At 48.8% G+C, this 19,266-nt stretch overlaps 1 protein-coding gene across 1 annotated transcript in view; it reads left to right on the top strand.

Moving 5' to 3' along the window:
* GRIN3B (glutamate ionotropic receptor NMDA type subunit 3B) overlaps positions 1 to 19,266 on the top strand; it is a 115,138-nt gene that overhangs the window by 70,058 nt on the left and 25,814 nt on the right. The window contains exons 5-6 of the mRNA XM_078670534.1: positions 6,387 to 6,502; positions 18,794 to 18,945. Coding sequence (XP_078526660.1) covers positions 6,387 to 6,502; positions 18,794 to 18,945 — 268 coding nt within the window. The remainder of the gene's footprint in view (positions 1 to 6,386; positions 6,503 to 18,793; positions 18,946 to 19,266) is intronic.

The following is a 19,266-nucleotide window of genomic DNA, read 5'->3' as shown; positions in this document are numbered from 1 at the left end:
GTTCTCAGTGTTATTCATGGCTCTGCCCTTCTGGCGTGGAAAGTTGTGAAAAGTAACTGACGTCAGCGTACCTGGGTGATGCCTATATAGTTACCGCTGTGTCACTTTTGGTGCGGACGACGCCGACACGGACGCGGAGCTAAAAGACGCAAACCTAGTGGCTTGCAGGGGTACTGCTCAGGAAAAATCTTCCGGATCCAGTCGGACGCCTGAGGGAGTTCAAAAGGTAAGGAATCTGCAGCTAGATATAGTCTCTTCCAGATAAGGCGTTACAGAAGGTAAGTAACTTGTTCATCAGCGTATAGATGGATGGGCGATGTATGCATGACGATACATGTCTGGACAGGTGGATTGTATATGAATTTATGGAAGGGTGGATGAATGAATAGGGTGGGAGTGAGTGTGCATTTTGACTTGCGGAGGTTTCATATCAGCTTAGGCCCTCTAGAGTAGTTTTGAGGCAGACTATATATATATATATATATATATATATATATATATATATATATATCCCAAACTTCCAAACACCAGCCGGTTGCACTCATGGGCGGGTGCACGCCAAACGGGGGTGTGCCCGTTACACAATGTTCATCACACGCATCCCAGGATAATACAATCCACAAAGGAAAGCAGCACTCGCAGGGGGTTGTTCCAACCAATTTATTCGTGGCGGAACAAACAGCAACGACGCGTTTCGCCGTAGGGCTTTGTCAAGTCAACTTGACAAAGCCCTACGGCGAAACGCGTCGTTGCTGTTTGTTCCGCCACGAATAAATTGGTTGGAACAACCCCCTGCGAGTGCTGCTTTCCTTTGTGGATTGTATTATCCTGGGATGCGTGTGATGAACATATATATATATATGAGGTATGTAAAGTTCCAGATGTCCACAAGCGCTGCAGTTGACCGCACAAACGAACAGGAACCAGCGAGACCCAAATCAAGGTGCAAAGTTATTTTATTAAGTTCAAACCCAGCACCAGTCCGCCACGACGCGTTTCGGCTAGAGATAGCCTTGTTCACATGACATCGTCACGAGGGCTGGCCACCCATTTAAAGTGCATAATCGCCATCACATGTTATGGAAATGGAAAAGTTACTATAGTTTCATAATGTAACTCCCACACAATTCAAATTACCGCTTAAATGCTATTAATTTGCACAACATATCACATATTAAATCAATGTAAATATGCTTCTGTACACTTGTCTGTAAAATACAAACTAGAACCCCAAGTTAATAAACCACAATACAAGTCAAAAATTTCATATATAAACATTAAATGACAATAGTTAATCAATATTTACTAAAAACCTCCAAATGACATATAACTATAAGTATTTTCACTTAAACCAAGTCCTAATGATATAAATGACTCATGGGTTTATATGAAATTAACCACACTGACATCTAGGTCAATGTATAGGGTATACAGTACAGTTGATTGTTGTGCAAAATTGCAAGATTTGTGCAAAGTATTTTTTTATATATCCAGATGGCAAGAAAGTGCTACAATATAAAGTGCAAAGTGTGAATAAATTCATTAAATGTGAGTTAAAATAGTTACATTACAGTTCAGAAGGCGTCCAGGGTACATGATAAAACTCAATGTCCATATATAGCTACAGATAGGCATTATAACTCAAGGTACACATCTCTCTATGGACAGACAGTATTATAGATATATATATACACACCATAGTTTCCTTTTTTGATGTGACAAAATATAATAAGTTGATCAGGGATTCGGCTGGGAATTAATAATTCTATTACTGGTCCCTGTGAAGCCGATCAACTCCATAGTGCATACATACATATATATATATTGAGCGAGAGAGCAGTGCTTTTATATGTCATAGTCTACAACACCTCCGACAGTCTAAACCTGCTTACCTCAAATGTCTGCCAAGAATTTCTGTTTGCTCCCACCTTCATCCCCACCGTGCTTACCCTTTACCTCTGTTTTGGAAGTTACTTCCCCCAGCAGCCCACTTCCGAATGAGCCGACAGTCTAAACTTGCTCACCTCAAATGTCTGCCGACAGTCTAAACTTGCTTACCTCAAATGTCTGCCGACAGTCTAAATCTGCTTACCTCAAATGTCTGCCGACATTCTAAACCTGCTTACCTCAAAAGTCTGCCGACAGTCTAAACTTGCTTACCTCAAATGTCTGCCGACACTCTAAACCTGCTTACCTCAAATGTCTGCCGACAGTCTAAACCTGCTTACCTCAAATGTCTGCCGACAGTCTAAACCTGCTTACCTCAAATGTCTGCCGACACTCTAAACCGGCTCACCTCAAATGTCTGCAGACACTCTAAACCTGCTCACCTCAAATGTCTGCCGACAGTCTAAACCTGCTTACCTCAAATGTCTGCAGACATTCTGAACCTGCTTACCTCAAATGTCTGCCGACATTCTAAACCTGCTTACCTCAAATGTCTGCCGACATTCTAAACCTGCTTACCTCAAATGTCTGCCGACAGTCTAAACCTGCTTACCTCAAATGTCTGCCGACAGTCTAAACCTGCTTACCTCAAATGTCTGCCGACAGTCTAAACCTGCTTACCTCAAATGTCTGCCGACAGTCTAAACCTGCTTACCTCAAATGTCTGCCGACATTCTAAACCTGCTTACCTCAAATGTCTGCCGACAGTCTAAACCTGCACACCTCAAATGTCTGCCGACAGTCTAAACATGCTTACCTCAAATGTCTGCCGACATTCTAAATCTGCTTACCTCAAATGTCTGCCGACAGTCTAAACTTGCTTACCTCAAATGTCTGCCGACAGTCTAAACTTGCTCACCTCAAATGTCTGCCGACAGTCTAAACTTGCTCACCTCAAATGTCTGCCGACAGTCTAAACCTGCTTACCTCAAATGTCTGCCGACATTCTAAACCTGCTTACCTCAAATGTCTGCCGACAGTCTAAACTTGCTTACCTCAAATGTCTGCCGACACTCTAAACCTGCTTACCTCAAATGTCTGCCGACAGTCTAAACCTGCTTACCTCAAATGTCTGCCGACACTCTAAACCGGCTCACCTCAAATGTCTGCAGACACTCTAAACCTGCTCACCTCAAATGTCTGCCGACAGTCTAAACCTGCTTACCTCAAATGTCTGCAGACATTCTAAACCTGCTTACCTCAAATGTCTGCCGACATTCTAAACCTGCTTTCCTCAAATGTCTGCCGACAGTCTAAACCTGCTTACACCAAATGTCTGCCGACATTCTAAACCTGCTTACCTCAAATGTCTGCCGACAGTCTAAACCTGCTTACCTCAAATGTCTGCCGACATTCTAAACCTGCTCACCTCAAATGTCTGCCGACAGTCTAAACCTGCTTACCTCAAATGTCTGCCGACAGTCTAAACCTTCTCACCTCAAATGTCTGCCGACAGTCTAAACCTTCTCACCTCAAATGTCTGCCGACAGTCTAAACCTGCTCACCTCAAATGTCTGCCGACAGTCTAAACCTGCTTACCTCAAATGTCTGCCGACACTCTAAACCGGCTCACCTCAAATGTCTGCAGACACTCTAAACCTGCTTACCTCAAATGTCTGCCGACATTCTAAACCTGCTTACCTCAAATGTCTGCCGACATTCTAAACCTGCTTACCTCAAATGTCTGCCGACATTCTAAACCTGCTTACCTCAAATGTCTGCCGACATTCTAAACCTGCTTACCTCAAATGTCTGCCGACAGTCTAAACCTGCTTACCTCAAATGTCTACCGACATTCTAAACCTGCTTACCTCAAATGTCTGCCGACAGTCTAAACCTGCTCACCTCAAATGTCTGCCGACAGTCTAAACCTGCTTACCTCAAATGTCTGCAGACATTCTGAACCTGCTTACCTCAAATGTCTGCCGACATTCTAAACCTGCTTACCTCAAATGTCTGCCGACATTCTAAACCTGCTTACCTCAAATGTCTGCCGACAGTCTAAACCTGCTTACCTCAAATGTCTGCCGACAGTCTAAACCTGCTTACCTCAAATGTCTGCCGACAGTCTAAACCTGCTTACCTCAAATGTCTGCCGACATTCTAAACCTGCTTACCTCAAATGTCTGCCGACAGTCTAAACCTGCTTACCTCAAATGTCTGCCGACATTCTAAACCTGCTCACCTCAAATGTCTGCCGACAGTCTAAACCTGCACACCTCAATTGTCTGCCGACAGTCTAAACCTTCTCACCTCAAATGTCTGCCGACAGTCTAAACCTGCTTACCTCAAATGTCTGCCGACATTCTAAACCTGCTTACCTCAAATGTCTGCCGACAGTCTAAACCTGCTTACCTCAAATGTCTGCCGACATTCTAAACCTGCTTACCTCAAATGTCTGCCGACAGTCTAAACCTGCACACCTCAAATGTCTGCCGACAGTCTAAACATGCTTACCTCAAATGTCTGCCGACATTCTAAACTTGCTTACCTTAAATGTCTGCCGACAGTCTAAACTTGCTCACCTTAAATGTCTGCCGACAGTCTAAACTTGCTTACCTCAAATGTCTGCTGACAGTCTAAACCTGCACACCTCAAATGTCTGCTCACCTCAAATGTCTGCCGACAGTCTAAACCTGCTTACCTCAAATGTCTGCCGACATTCTAAACCTGCTTACCTCGAATGTCTGCCGACAGTCTAAACCTGCTTACCTCAAATGTCTGCTGACATTCTAAACCTGCTTACCTCAAATGTCTGCTGACATTCTAAACCTGCTTACCTCAAATGTCGGCCGACACTCTAAACCTGCTCACCTCAAATGTCTGCCGACACTCTAAACCTGCTTACCTCAAATGTCTGCCGACACTCTAAACCTGGTCACCTCAACTGTCTGTTTTTCATTCGTCGTTTTTGAGCTCGGCGTGGATGCCACCAGCTAATCCTGTGCTTTAAGAGTTTGCTTCAAAAATGACAAAAAGCTTTGTCGACCTTCCAGCTCGGCGTGAATGGCCTCTGCTAATCCTATGCTTAAAAACTCTGTTAGAAAATCAGACATTTGATCTGAGGAGATACAGCATGTCGGTGGTATTGTAGAGTATTTCATATTAAGGAGCTGCTCTCCACTTAAAACTACCTAGGGCGCCCTACTATTTTTGCATAAATAATGCAGCGTTCTCAGACTAAAATGATATTGCTGTATTCTTACACACATTCAACCCTACAACTTCCAAGTGAAAGCACTCTAGAAAATCTTAGTAAATTAAACTCACAACATACACGTGAATGTGTGGGGTGGATACATGAATGCATGTGTTAGGGATGAATATATACCGTGAATGTGAGAGTAAATCCATAAGCTGGCTTCGTGGATACACCTCGAGGGTGGATGTATGGATGGACAGATGGATAGGTGCGGCTATCATGAATGAACATATGGATGAATGTGCAGAGTGCATATTTGGTTTAATCTATAAAATTGATGGTTTGCATTGGTTGAATAAACGGATGAATGCAATGTGTGAGTGAATTTATGGGTGAACTCATGGGGGTGTACATTGGCAAACAAGTAGGTGTGATGTATATGATCAATCCATAGGAGAATGGATCTGCATGCTGGTTCTCTGGAAGTATACATGAAGTGAATATTCACAGGAACATACAGAATGGATGTTTAGTTAAATGCATTAGGTGGAGCGACGGATTCATGCTTGCGGCGGATGTACAGATTTACATATAGGAAGGATGAATAGGTGAATGTATGCGCCGTGGTGGCCTCTGAAAGGCGTGTGAGGTGTCTTTTCGGATGAACATGTGGGGTAGATGCACAGGTCCGTGTACGTGGCCCACCTCTGATAAATGCTGGAGGGGTACAGGGGTGAACAGGTTGAACAGGTTAATGTCTGTGCTGGGCTACTGCACCTGCTGCTTTAATGCAAGCTGTCTTCATGGTGAGGGTTGTGCATGAGGGAGGCTGCTGGGGAGGAGGGGCTATGCATGGGGTTGGTTCAATCAATCACTCCATTTATAAGGCGCCCTACATACCCGTGAGGGTCTCAAGGCGCTGGGGGGGAGGGGGTGCCGCTACTGGTCGAAGAGCCAGGTCTTGAGGAGTCTTCTGAAGGCCAGCAGGTCCTCAGTCTGTCATAGGCTGGTGGGGAGAGCGTTCCAGGTCTTGGCTACGAGGTAGGAGAAGTGCACTACGAGGGCTGTACTCAACGATTCTTGTGCACCAGTAGAGCTGTGCATGGCAACGCGTGTGCACAAGGGGGGCTGTGCATGCCAATGCTTGTGCACCAGGGGGGCTGTGCATGGCGATGCGTGTGCACGAAGGCTGTGCATGGTGACGCGTGTGCACGAGGGCTTTGCACTGTGATGCTGGTGCTTCTGTGCAGCCGCATAGGTTTGTTACACTCTGTTTCTTTTTGATTTCATTTGGAAGGACGAACCCCCCCACCCTCAACGCCTTCATCATGGACAAGGCCCTGCTGGAGTACGAGGTCTCCATCGACTCCGACTGCAAGCTGCTGACCGTGGGCAAGCCCTTCGCCATCGAAGGTGAGGGGTCAGAGGTCAGGCCCTCCTTGAAAGGGGAGGGAACAGAAGAGCAATGAAGAGATGGGGGTCAGAGAGGGTTCCCAGAGGGGTGGGGGAGCGACCCCCTTCCAAAGCCGGGTCAGGGTGAACCCCAGAAGTCACTACATGAACCTGTGTTCAACCCTCTGGTAGCGGCACAGAAGCAGTCAGGCTGAACTTGGAGGCAGTGTGTTGAGCATTTTTGCAGCACACAAGCAGCAGTAAAGTGGAAACACTCAAGAAAAACCACGCAGCAATTTAGAAAAAGAGAGCAGCAAGTACTAAATAAACTGAGGCCATGACAACAAATGCAACCAGTGGAACCGGAAATACGCAATTTAAAGGTTTAAGTAAAAATAGCACCAAGAAGCAGGAAGCGCTACCTGTGGGTATCTGGTCACGCTAGACTGGGACCCAGTTGCACGCTGAGGCTGGCCGTGACGGAATGTGCCCGGATACAGGGACCAGGCTAGTCCCGCTGAAAGAGTTACCTTCTCAAAGTCTGGCGTAGATTTCAAAACTTGAGCATTTCACTGGAGGAGCTCAGCTGATGCCAGCCAAGGGCCCAGGACCCGAGGAGCCTCCTCTGTGGGATCAAGACCTCCCTACAGCCGAGGGCGGCAGGGCTGGGGCAGGGCCAGCTGCAGCCGGTGAGCTGGGCAGCTGCACGGAGGCCTCTGGAGCTTGTTGTGTCCCTGTAGCTCAGAGCAGGAGGTCAGCGACAGACCCCTGGAGTCACTCTGGTGGTCCTGGGTTCAAGGAGACGCCCTCTCAAAGGCCAGGCCTCCAGCGGCCTTCTCTGGGCCCAGCAGTGACCTTGAGTTACCTCTGGGTAGAGTCTAGCCTTCGCCCTCCGGTGACCTCTCAGCCTACAGCTGACCTTGGGCTCCTTGTAATCACCCGTTGAATGGCCCCCAGGCTGGCTCGGTGTCAGGGCCCCCGCCTCCCCTGCAGCCCCCCCGCGACCCCCCAGGCACGTCCACTGAGCGGGATTAGACGGCTCAGTGAGCGGGGGCGCCGCATGAATTTCAATCAGGGGGTCTCCGCGCGTCCTCCAGGCCCACGCGTGCAGCGTATGAAGATGAGGCGCGCGCCGCTCCCCGGGAGTGAGAGCCGGCACTCCCTCCTCCTCCACTGGAGGGCCACAGCACCCGCGGTCAGGAGCCTGCACTCCCTCCTCCTCCACAGCACCCGCGGTCAGGGCCGGGCTATCACTGGTGCAGCAGGTGCAGTGGCACCGGGGTCACGATCATCCGCATTCAGGGGCCTGCCTATCACTGGTGCAGCAGGTGCAGTGGCACCGGGGACTGCAATCGTCCGCATTCAGGAGCCTGCCTATCACTGGTGCAGCAGGTGCAGTGGCACCGGGCCCCAGGAACATCCGCATTCAGGGGCCTGCCGATCACTGGTGCAGTAGGTGCAGTGACACCGGACTTGAGGTCCTGCTGCTCTAGTTCAGTATCTAGCATCTAGATCTGTCCTGCTTGGGAGCTCCTGCCCCTCAGCATCCTGGCTACGTCACTGCCCATCTCCCGAGGTTCGCCACCAGGGATACCTTTGCCATACCCTTATTTTCGCCCCGTTTCTGCGGCCCGTATATTCGCGTTTGCTCTTTCGTTAGTCACTTGTAGCGAGGGTTGTATTTCCAAAGGCTGGGGCGCCCGCTCTGGCACCCGTCTATCCACCGTGAATTTTAAAGTGCTCCCGGGGGGTGCAGCGCTCCGAAGCCCGCGGGGGCAGAGTTCAGTCTATAAAACACTTTTAATGAATTAATATTTCAGTGCATTGCAAGCCTCGTTCATTATTTATGGCTGCTCGTCAGCGAGGCCTGCGCTTCCCACGGACGTGACAATTATTAATGTGCCATGTTTCTGTGCTCCTGCGTGCCCTCAGATGCGCCTCGAAGCCCAGCCAGCTCTTCACTGTTTCATTGCAAGACGCATCCGTGCACCTCGGATGCCCCCGCGCCCCTCGGATGCCCCCGTGCCCCCCGGATGCCCCCGTGCCCCCCGGATGCCCCCGTGCCCCCCGGATGCCCCCGTGCCCAGGGCTTCTGACCTCAAGATGCTGGGAAAGTCTTTATTCCCAGAAATGACCCTCTGTCCAGGGGCGTGGCCTAGTCAGTGGGATTGGGGGGGGGGGGTCTCGCCTTTGGGACCTTATATGTATTTAGCTATGCAGCACATTTGCCTGGGTGCTGAAATATCCGCTGTTCTTTAACCCTTTGCGTGCTGGTGACCCAGCCACGGACGCGCTGTGCTAATGACGGAGTGGTCCCGTCACGGCCCGGCCGCCGCGCCTGCGCGGCATCAATTCTGCGCCTGCACTGAGCGTTCTTTTGAGCGGGCGGGGCCGTGACGGAACCACTCCGTCACAAGCACAGCGCGCCCGTGGCTCGTGACGGAGTGGTTCCGTCACGAGCATGACGGCGCCGCGCTCCCTACCCCCAGCGCAATTACCGCCGCAGCCAAGGGGTTAACATGGAGGGAAAGTAAGCACCAAACTGCGTGACACGCCAGGTATGGGAACACGGGAGAGAAATATCCAAAGCTCTGTTTTTAATATAAAATCAGGGCCTTCGGTGGTCATATCACTGAAAATACAAGATTTGCAAAAAAATATTTTCTACGGCTGCTTGTAGAAGACAATTTCTATAGACTGGAATTCTGGTATTTTACCGGCCTCTGCTGGTCGTTTTCTATCAAGACAGTCAAATAGAGGCCTTTGAACAGGAAAAAGGTCCCTAAGTGGAAGCAGACAAGTCCTGTACTTGGCAGATCTCAGGTCTTTCTATCCTGGGGTGGTTACCCTTTAATTTAGCATCCACAAGTTGGACTGTGCGTTTTTGGGCTGACAGTAAGCCTTCTGTGGCGGTGTTCCACAAGTTGTTTGTGTCTTGTCCTCTGACTGTGGTTTAACCTAAGAGGTGTTCACCTGTTTTTCTTGGGGGGGTGATATACCCCAGGTGGGGTACCTGTATGCTATTGTGTAGCTCTGCGTCAGGCGGGCGTGGAGGTCCCTTTGGGCTCTCTCCGTCTAATGGCGCCATTATCTTACAGTTTACGGCGGTTTTCAGTGTTGCGCCTTCTTGCACTGCCTCCTACACGCCACAGGTCTCGCCCGGTTGGCGCCTTGCGTGGGTGCTTCATACTCCCCTGCCAAAGGTTTTTCCTTGTTGCTGACTCTTTTCAGTGTGTTTCCACACGCTCCTTTTGAGACTGCCCCCTGCCACTGGTGCATTAGGTGGGTTCCTGCTATAGCGCCGCAGCTGTTGGTCTTTCTATATATACCCGCGTGTTGATGACCACTGGGTATCCTTTTTATGTGCCTTTGCCTTTCTTCGCTTCTGCGAGGTCTGGTCCTATATCCCCGTTTTTCGGGGGAGCAGTTGGGTGCCTTGTGCTAAGGTTTGCCATCGTTCTACACAGCGGCGTTTTTCCTTTTGCACGTCTTATAGTACACTTCAGTGTCTTTTCCTGCTGCTGCCGCAACAAGGGTTCCCATGGTTCCGCTCCCTGGGGTGAGCCTCCTCTTCTGGAGGGTCTTGTCTGTCCCGTTTATGTACTAAACAGCCCCTCTCTTCTGTTGGGGTGCATTTCTCCTCCCAGTCAGAGGTGGCGGTCTGGAGATCTGAGGTTGTTCTCCACCGCTCTGCATGCACTCCTTCACAGTCCCTATAGGCATCTTCGGTGCCTCGGATACCACACCCATTGGATGGGACTTTTTCCTTCGGGTGTCGTCTCATCTGTGTCTGCGGGGCAGCTCCTCTTCTGAAGGTTGTCCCGGGTGCTGCGTCTCGGTCCTCAAGTTGCCTTGTTGGGCAGTTCCGTCCTCTTCTTCGCTACGCCACTTTGTTGTCTTCGTAGCTGTCTGCTAGGTGCTGTCCGCCCCTGTCGCTTTCTTGTGACTAAGTGTTGCTAATGGCGTGTCTTCTGTTTCACGCCTGTACTTCTGAGACGTTGCTCAGTTCTTGCCTCTTGCCCGTTGCTTCCTGGGGGCTGCCTGTCCGGCCTCCCTTGAGTGGGCTCACCTGGTAGGCTTTGGTTATGTCTCTCCATGTTGTCTTTCTAGATCTTGGTTGGGGCCAATTTGTTGCACCTTTAAGCTCTGGGAGTAGTTCTTCTTCTTCCCATTGTCTTTTGATCTTCCGAGCTGCTTGGGTTGCTGGCTGGCTGCTCCGTCACAGCTTTCCCCATGGTCCGTCACCCTGTTGCCGGCTCAGTGCTCTCGGGCACTTTCGTTTGTTCTGTTGCAGACCCACCTCCCCCCTTGTGTATGGCTGTGGTATCTATACTAATGTAAGGAATCTGCAGCTAGATGTCTCTATCAGATGTACGAGTTACTTACCTTCGGTAACGATGTATCTGGTATAGACGTTGTCTAGTGGTAGATTCCTTAACTCCCACCCATCCTTCCCGTTCTGCGAGGACCTTTCCAGGTGGGGTTCTCCACCTTGCCTCCCTTCAGTTGGCACTGCTCTTCATCCAGGGTGCTCAGGTTGGTGCGAACCTCTCTGCCTTTGCCTTTGCAGCTGCCTCCCTCTGGGTGGCTTCTCTTCCTGTGGAGCAGTGCTTTTCGCTTTCGCCTTCAACAGGAGATTCATTTGTTCGCTTTCTCTGCATTCCTCCACTCTGGTCCTTCCAAGGTGGGGTCTTCTCCTGTTGTTTTCCCTCCCTCCCGCTTCCTCCTTCAACTTAGGGCTCTTGTCTCCTCTGCAGTCGCCTTCTTTGGGATCTGTTGAGCTGTGCTTCGGCCTTCGATCTCTAAAGGGAGAAGTGCCATTCTTTTAATGTCATATCGCAGTGGATTGTTGTTTTTTCCTGTGCTCCGCCCTTGTTGGTCGGCACAGTTCTGCGTTGTAATGACAGTCTTCTTTTTGTCTGCCGAGACATTCTTCCCTTGTCACTCAGCCTCTGGGGAGGGTCCACGCTTCACTTTCTGGGATTGTTTCTCTGAGCGATGCTCTGCTTTTAGTGCTCGGATTGTAAGTGGACAGTGTCTGATACTGTCTTTATGATGATGTTCTGCATCATTCGATTTCCTTGTTTTACGTATTTTTCCTCCTTTGCACACTGTTCCCATACTTTCACAGTTTTGTTGGTGGCTCCGCGTTGTGCCGCGGAAATGTTTCTCCAAAGAAAACTGACATAAGCGCGCCGGGAGGGACTTATATGACCTTGCTGACGTCATATCCGTGGACAACGTCAGGGAATTATCCCCCGGCGCGCAGAGGTGCTGCTGCAAAAAAAATTCTGGATCCAGTCTCACGCCTGGGGATAATTCTAGTTACGTAATCTGTAGCTAGACAACATCTCTACCAGATACATTGTTACCGAAGGTAAGTAACTCGTACATCGCTGTGCGGGGTGTTCACATGGAAGGCGTCGCTGTGCATGTTGTACACATGGAAGGTGTCGCAGTGCGGGGTGTACACAGGGAAGGCATCGCTGTGCGGGGTGTTCACATGAAAGGCGTTGCTGTGCGGGGTGTACATACGGAAGGCATAGCTGTGCGGGGTGTACACACGGAAGGCATCACTGTGTGGGGAGTTCACACGGAAGGCGTCGCTGTGTGGGGTGTACACACAGATGGTGTTGCTGTGCCAGGTGTACACATGGAAGTTGTCGCTGTGCTGTCTGGTCCAGTCACGCAACGGTCAAATACACAACATGCCTCAAGACTGAGATGAACATCCAAACAGATTCATCATCCTTAAAAGGGGAGAACCAGGAGATGACCTCTGTATGGGGGCTCTGTGCCTCAGTGAGAGCACCCTGGAAGCAAGCTGACCACATCTGGAGGTTGAGGGGCCACGACATTAACAAGTGAGTCCTTTATACCCAATAAATTTGGAAATGGTGAGCCGAACCTTCTTTTTAGCAAACAGTGAAGCAAATGGCTTAATGGAAACTTATGGCATCAAACACCCCAAGATTGTATTCTGCTGTGATTTAATGACTTCCGTTTAAGTGAAAAACAGATTTTAAACTGTGCTTACAAGGAGTAGGACATTACAGTAGTTACTATAGTTTTACTTTCCTCTATATCGGTAGCTCTCCATCTATTCGGAGTCCGGCGATCTTCTTCACCCCTGTCAGTCTCTGTTTTCGTCCCCAATGCGAGTACCAGGACAGCTCTTCGAGAGGTGACAGAACACATCAGATGCACTCCAGGTGAAGGGGGCAAACCTGCGCTGATACTGTTGGATCTTTCAGCAGCCTTTGATACGGTGCCACATTCTATGCTTCTCCGTCGAGTACAGACCATTGGGTTAAATGGCTTAGGCTGAGATGGATGGACCCCATTCTTAAGAACAGAGGTCCAGCCGTGTGGACCCAGCCCCCGCTTTCATCTGACACTAAGGCTTTGGCAGTTGGGGTGCCACAAGGCCCTGGCCGGAGTCCTACACTCTTTAGTGTCTATTAAACTCCTTTGGCACACCTTGTGGAATCCTTCAGAGCAAAGATAATTTTCTACGCTGATGACACACAGCTGCTCCTTTCCTGTAATGAAGGCGAAGTAATTTACCCAGATCTCATCAAACCGCGTCTGGCTGCAGTTTTTACTTGTATGCGTCAGAATCCCCGGATGTGCAGTGCTGGAAAGACGGAGGTCCTGGACTCTCCTTTCGATTGGTCCATCTATGGTGGGGACAGTGCTATCCCTGTGTTCCCTCTGTCGGCAGTGGTTGGAAACTTAACCACTAAGATTGCCAAACAGCTCTCTCTTCAGTCTCAAGGCTATGCATCGGCGGGCACCTGCTTTGACCCTCTCCATGCATTAAAAAAATGTGCGTTTCCTTTCTAGCTAGGAAAATAGCGAATCAGGCCATACACAGTTCCTTCTATGCTGGATTATGCCAGTGTTCTAAATCTGGGCCTGTCAGGCTACTTTTTTTTTTTTTGCAGAGTTTTATATAGCGCGAACTAGACCCGAACCGAATCAGGTATCAGAGCGCTTTACATATTTTCCAGTTACGTTACATGAGGACACTTTCATTGTAGGCACGGGAAGATTAAGTGATTTGCCCAGAATCACAGGAGGTTTTGGCGTCGTTACCGAGACTCGAACCCAGATCCCCAGGTCCGAGGTCGAGCGCCCGAGCCGTTAGGCCAACTCCTCTCCCCATGTGAGAAGTTGGCCTGGTATATGATGTCCACAATTCTGTGGGCACCCTGTATCAGTCCAAACAATCCCTTATGGTGGTGGTTGTAAGTCAACCTTATAGACAAGCTATCCTAGGGGTAGCATGGACTAAGCAGCCTTAAAGGCTTAACTCAAGAGGACATGTGAAGCGAGCTGTTTTACCATATACAATCCTGTAATATCAAATGAAAGGACACCACACAAGTTATATATTATTAAAAATATATGTATTTATTCTCAGAATAATCCCCACTACTCTTTATGAGCAATGAAGCACCAGCGTTTAAATAAAAGCACAGTATACTTAATAGAAAGGCAGCAAATTACAATTCTCCTATTACCATGACTAGAGAATCTGGGTTTCATTAAAGACGCGCAGGCGGACATTATGCAATATCTTTTAATGCAGTCTCCAAGCAGCCGCATGCATCATAATACAAAGGTTGCAGAAAAGAACATTGAATGACATGAGCTGACAACAATCTGCCTCTTATAAATGCGGCTCCGAGCAGATAAGTAACCTCTCTCTCTTTGAGTTTATCTCTATTTTAGTTATCGCTGGCCTAATCCCCACAGCCAGACTACTTCATAGAAAAGCTGCAAATTGTACAAAATATGGCGGTGCGCCTGGTTCTTAATCTTCCTCTGAAAATGAGGGATTCCCCATATATCCACTACCTCCACTGGCTCCCAGTTAAGAAACAGATTCTGTCCAATGGGCTTGTCCTGGCCCACAGAGCCTTACACCATGTAGGCCTCCCTATAAGGGACAAGTGTGGCTCAATGGTTAGAGCGGCAGACCCTGATGCAGAGGTCTAGCCTGGGACCAGGGTTCAATTCCCCGCCTCGGCGGGTCTTGGGCTCAAAATTCCACGGACCTGATAATTCTCGCCTCGGTGCCGATTCCAATCATGGGTCCCACTCTGCAACTCTGGGCAATAGCTTGCTTAATCTCCACAACGGCCCCCACAACGCTAAGGATGCCTGGCCTCCACCTTGGGGGTGCCCACGAGTGGACACCTCACAGGGAAAGCCAGGATGGTTTCCACAGCGGTATTTGTACAAGCGCCTTGAGACCCTTGCGGGTGAGTAGTGCGCTATACAAGTATCAATTTACTTACATCTTCTAACAAGAATAGATTTTTACTTTCCCACTGGGGACTCCACTCCTCCCGTCTTGTCCTGGCAGAGATGCCCGGATCAATCGCTCCAGAGAAGGTGGACGGTCCTTTTTTTTTTCCTGGGGCTTCTGCTCGGAATAAACGTCCTCTTCGCCTTGTAGAGTCTAAACAGATTTTTAAGAAAAAGTTGAAAACATGGCTTTTTGCTCAGGGCTAATTTCTTGGCCGTGAGGCTAGCGCCGGGACACTCTTCGGGGCATTTGTTGCGTCTTCGGAGCCTTTGTTGCGCTTTACAAATCTCTATTCATCGTCATTTCCTTCATCATAATTAATCATTGTTAGGGACCAATCGTAGTGACTGATCTAAAAAAAAAATGTTTTAAAGTAGAGTTCTCTCCTTCAAACAATTCTATGACAAAGAATCATTCCCTGAAGAAGGCTAGGGTGGGTCACACTCAGGCTCCAGGGAGTGTCCGCGAGCGGATGTACGAGCAGAGGCAGCCGGCACGCGCGGGCGGCAACAGCAGCAGCGCGCCGGGCAAACACATGAAAGTGTTGTCCTGAAGTCAAAAGAGCCGCGCGCACTGGCCGCCTGGGAAATAAAATTAGCATGTTACCAGCACACAAACACATCCCCGGAAGCAAGGACTTTAATGAGCTTTGGAAAGAGCTGAGACTCCACAGATTGCACTGAAAGAATATTAAAACACTTTAGAGAGAGGAGGCCCTGAAACTGTCAGATAAAACTCTACCCCTCCATGCACAGTCCTTTCTACTCAGAGAGGGACTCATTTTAATTTAGGAGTCAGTGTATGTGGACTACAGAGATGAAAGAGGCAGTAAAGATTATAACAAAAAACTGCAGCCGGGAAGCAAAGGTAAACTACATTTTTTTTAAAAAGTGAATAAAATAAAAAATAATTTAAAAAAAAAGTGGATTACTAGGTGCAACATATGTTAGTCTTAAATTTCTACAAATTTTGACAAATGAACTTTAAACTAATCTAGAACGAGCCATCGCTCTACCGTACAAATGGCGCCATCTTTGAGGTTTGCTGTACCCTCAAACCCTCTGCCAAGAAAGTAGTTAGAGAATAAAGTCCAGCAATGCATTAATACCTGCTCGCATTTAATAATTTGCATGGACATAATTTACAAAGTCGTCGTCAGTCATCAAATGCTACAGAGTCAAAGAAAATTGACCAATAGAGTACATTTTGTAACATCGCAATGGAAGTTGCCCTGGATGTAAAAAAAAATTTAAAAAAATTAAGTTACTTTCACAAAGACCTTTTTTGTATCCAGTTCTGTAGAAGGTTTAATATTGCAGCTTGACCTAAAAAGCCTTCTTCATTCGAGAGGATGCGTGTGAGCCGCGAGGTACAATGTTGGCGGCCAACCATCTGCTGTCGGTCGCCTCAGAGAAAGAAACTATAAGAACATTTATTTATACCAATTTCAGAAACATCAATGTAAAAGCGATGTGCTAGTCTTGAAAAAGTAGTCACACCGGGGAATAATTGAAAGATCCCTCTTCAATGAATCTCAGGAGGGTTGAGTCACTTCAAGCGAGGTAAAGGCGCCTTATAGATGCGTCTTTGGGACGAAGGAGGGCGTGCTGGTACTTGTAGATCAATGTAAGATTTTAAATAAGACACTACCATCCCTCCTATGGAGGGAAAACAGCATTGCAGTGGCAGTGTGTATTTTATGGATCTCATAAGATACCAGTCTCTGCGCCAATAAAATGCCCTTTTCCAAGAAGTCAGAAATAATGCTGTCTATGATCCGGATAACGCATTTTTCCCTATTATGCAATAAAAAAATCAATATTACCTTGTCTCTGAAGGAAGATTGAAAAATAAAATTACAGCCTTTGGGTGTATCCGTCCGAGAATGTGTAATACCTCTGAGAATTCAACGGTCTTCCGTGTAGACTCTGAAAAAAGCTGGTAGTTTTTCTTAAGAATATTTTCTGCGAGTGCAGTCTGTCAGGAGTGCGTCGGAGATGTAACGCAAGCGTATTCTCCTGCTTCACAGAAGAGAAAATAACCTGAATCCTTCATGGCAGCCGTGTTTGTAGCTGCTGAAGATCTGAACCTCTCAGAGGAGCCTTAAACTCTTCCCACTGGAGATCTCGCCTGCTATTGATGCCGGGAAGAGCTCAGCAGCGAGTTTCTTTACATTTCAGTTCATACATTTAAGACTCTTCACTTTGCTCTGCATTATCCGATGTCATCATTGGCTACCAGTCCAAGAAGTGACATTTAACCCCCCTCGCGCGCCATCAACAACCCTTCACCATTTTCTATACCCTCTCTCCGAGTTTTCCACCTTTACCCGCAGTCTGGAAGCCTCGATTCTTTCTGTGTGTACTCAATAGCAGCTCATCAATTGTTACTGCAATGCATGCTGCTGCAACTTTGATCTCTGCATTGGCTTCACATTTCCAAGCCGAATTAACATTTTGTGGGTTTGTAAATCTTCCCCAGGGTTATGGACTGGCTGATAAATAACTGCATCTAACCCCCCCCCCCCCTACTTCAGGTGAGTCGGGCCCCTAACCAACAACAATTGCTCAGTTAGTTAAACTCTAGTGACTGACATCTGCAATGATTTAGGTCAAATCATGGTTACTGGGGTGCCATTACACTGGGTAATAGTATCAGCTGTTATTTATAGTGCCTAGAAACAACATTAGTACGGTACAAAGTGATACGTTACTGTTTATTATAATAAAGTTTAGCTGCTCACATCCCAAGTCTTTTGAGGCAATGGTGCCTGAGGATTCCACAATGTGTGTTGAATTATAGTAAAGATAGAGCAGTAGAAGGTACATGTTAGTTAGCAGAATCAGAGCCATTATTCACCTGAGAAGGGAGCCTGGCGGTGCTCCTAGATTGCACAAGGTCCAGGTGAGTGTGTATGATGCTGAGGATGAGATGTGAGTGGGCGTGTCCTCCTGGAAAACCAATAGAGTGGATGATTGTTGGCTTCTCCTGGCAGGAGGAGGATGGAGCTAGTGTCCACCTGGGTGGGTCTCGGTGTCCACCTGGGAGGGTCTTGGTGTCCACCTGGATGGGTCTTGGTGTCTACCTGGGTGGGTCTTGGTGTCTACCTGGGTGGGTCTTGGTGTCTACCTGGGTGGGTCTTGGTGTCTACCTGGGTGGGTCTTGGTGTCTACCTGGGTGGGTCTTGGTGTCCACCTGGACGGGTCTTGGTGTCCACCTGGACGGGTCTTGGTGTCCACCTGGACGGGTCTTGGTGTCCACCTGGACGGGTCTTGGTGTCCACCTGGACGGGTCTTGGTGTCCACCTGGACGGGTCTTGGTGTCCACCTGGACGGGTCTTGGTGTCCACCTGGACGGGTCTTGGTGTCCACCTGGGTGGGTCTTGGTGTCCACCTGGGTGGGTCTTGGTGTCCACCTGGGTGGGTCTTGGTGTCCACCTAGACGGGTCTTGGTGTCCACCTGGGTGGGTCTTGGTGTCCACCTGGGTGGGTCTTGGTGTCCACCTGGGTGGGTCCGTGGGTCTTGGTGTCCACCTGGGTGGGTCTTGGTGTCCACCTGGGTGGGTCTTGGTGTCCACCTGGGTGGGTCTTGGTGTCCACCTGGGTGGGTCTTGGTGTCCACCTGGACGGGTCTTGGTGTCCACCTGGGTGAGGAGTGTCTGTGGCTGGTGAGGTGACTGAGTTCAGTCCTTGGGGTTCGCCCACTTACCACAGACTGAAGCAGATGCACGTAGACTCATTCTGCCGGGTGAGCCTGGAGTGGCTGGTGGTCTTTGAAAATGGGGCGACGTCCGTGCCCGTCACATCTGGCACTTCTGTACTTTGCTCATTAGGGAAGGGACTGTGGGTGTGCGTTTGTATAGCTCTGATAGTCGTGTTGTATAGTGCTCTGCCAGACGGCGGCCACTGCCGCGCCCTTCAAGTGGAGCGCCTTCTCCTCAAACTATGCCAATATTAACGCTTGTTATTTTCCTCACTTGGTGTCGTATTTGATAGGCTACGGGATCGGACTCCCCCAGAACTCCCCGCTGACCTCCAACCTGTCCGAGTTTATCAGCCGATACAAGTCCTCGGGCTTCATGGACACGCTGCACGACAAGTGGTACAAGATGGTGCCCTGCGGTAAAAGAGTGTTTGCTGTCACAGAGGTGAGAGTCTCATCTGTGGCTTTGTCTGCGTAGATATGGGACTTATGGCATCTGAGTAGTGACACTGTCGGATGTTTGGGGTGCTGTCCTTGCCTCTCCAGTGTCACCACAGCTGGCCGGATTCTGAAGGTGTGGGCGATGATAGCTTTTGGGTGTTAGCTTCCATGCCCTAGAGTGGGTTGGGCAACTTGCTCTGAATGAGGTTGGCTGATGGATTGCTGTTTTATTTATTTATATATGTAAAGTTTTGTATAGCGTGAACATGACCCAAGCAGGTATCAGAGCGCTTTACATAAGGTTGCGGAAGACATGGGTAGATAT

The sequence above is a fragment of the Lissotriton helveticus genome, chromosome 12 (assembly GCF_964261635.1).
Source record: "Lissotriton helveticus chromosome 12, aLisHel1.1, whole genome shotgun sequence".
Classification (NCBI taxonomy): Eukaryota; Metazoa; Chordata; class Amphibia; order Caudata; family Salamandridae; genus Lissotriton; species Lissotriton helveticus.
This window is presented reverse-complemented; position numbering and strand designations above follow the sequence as displayed.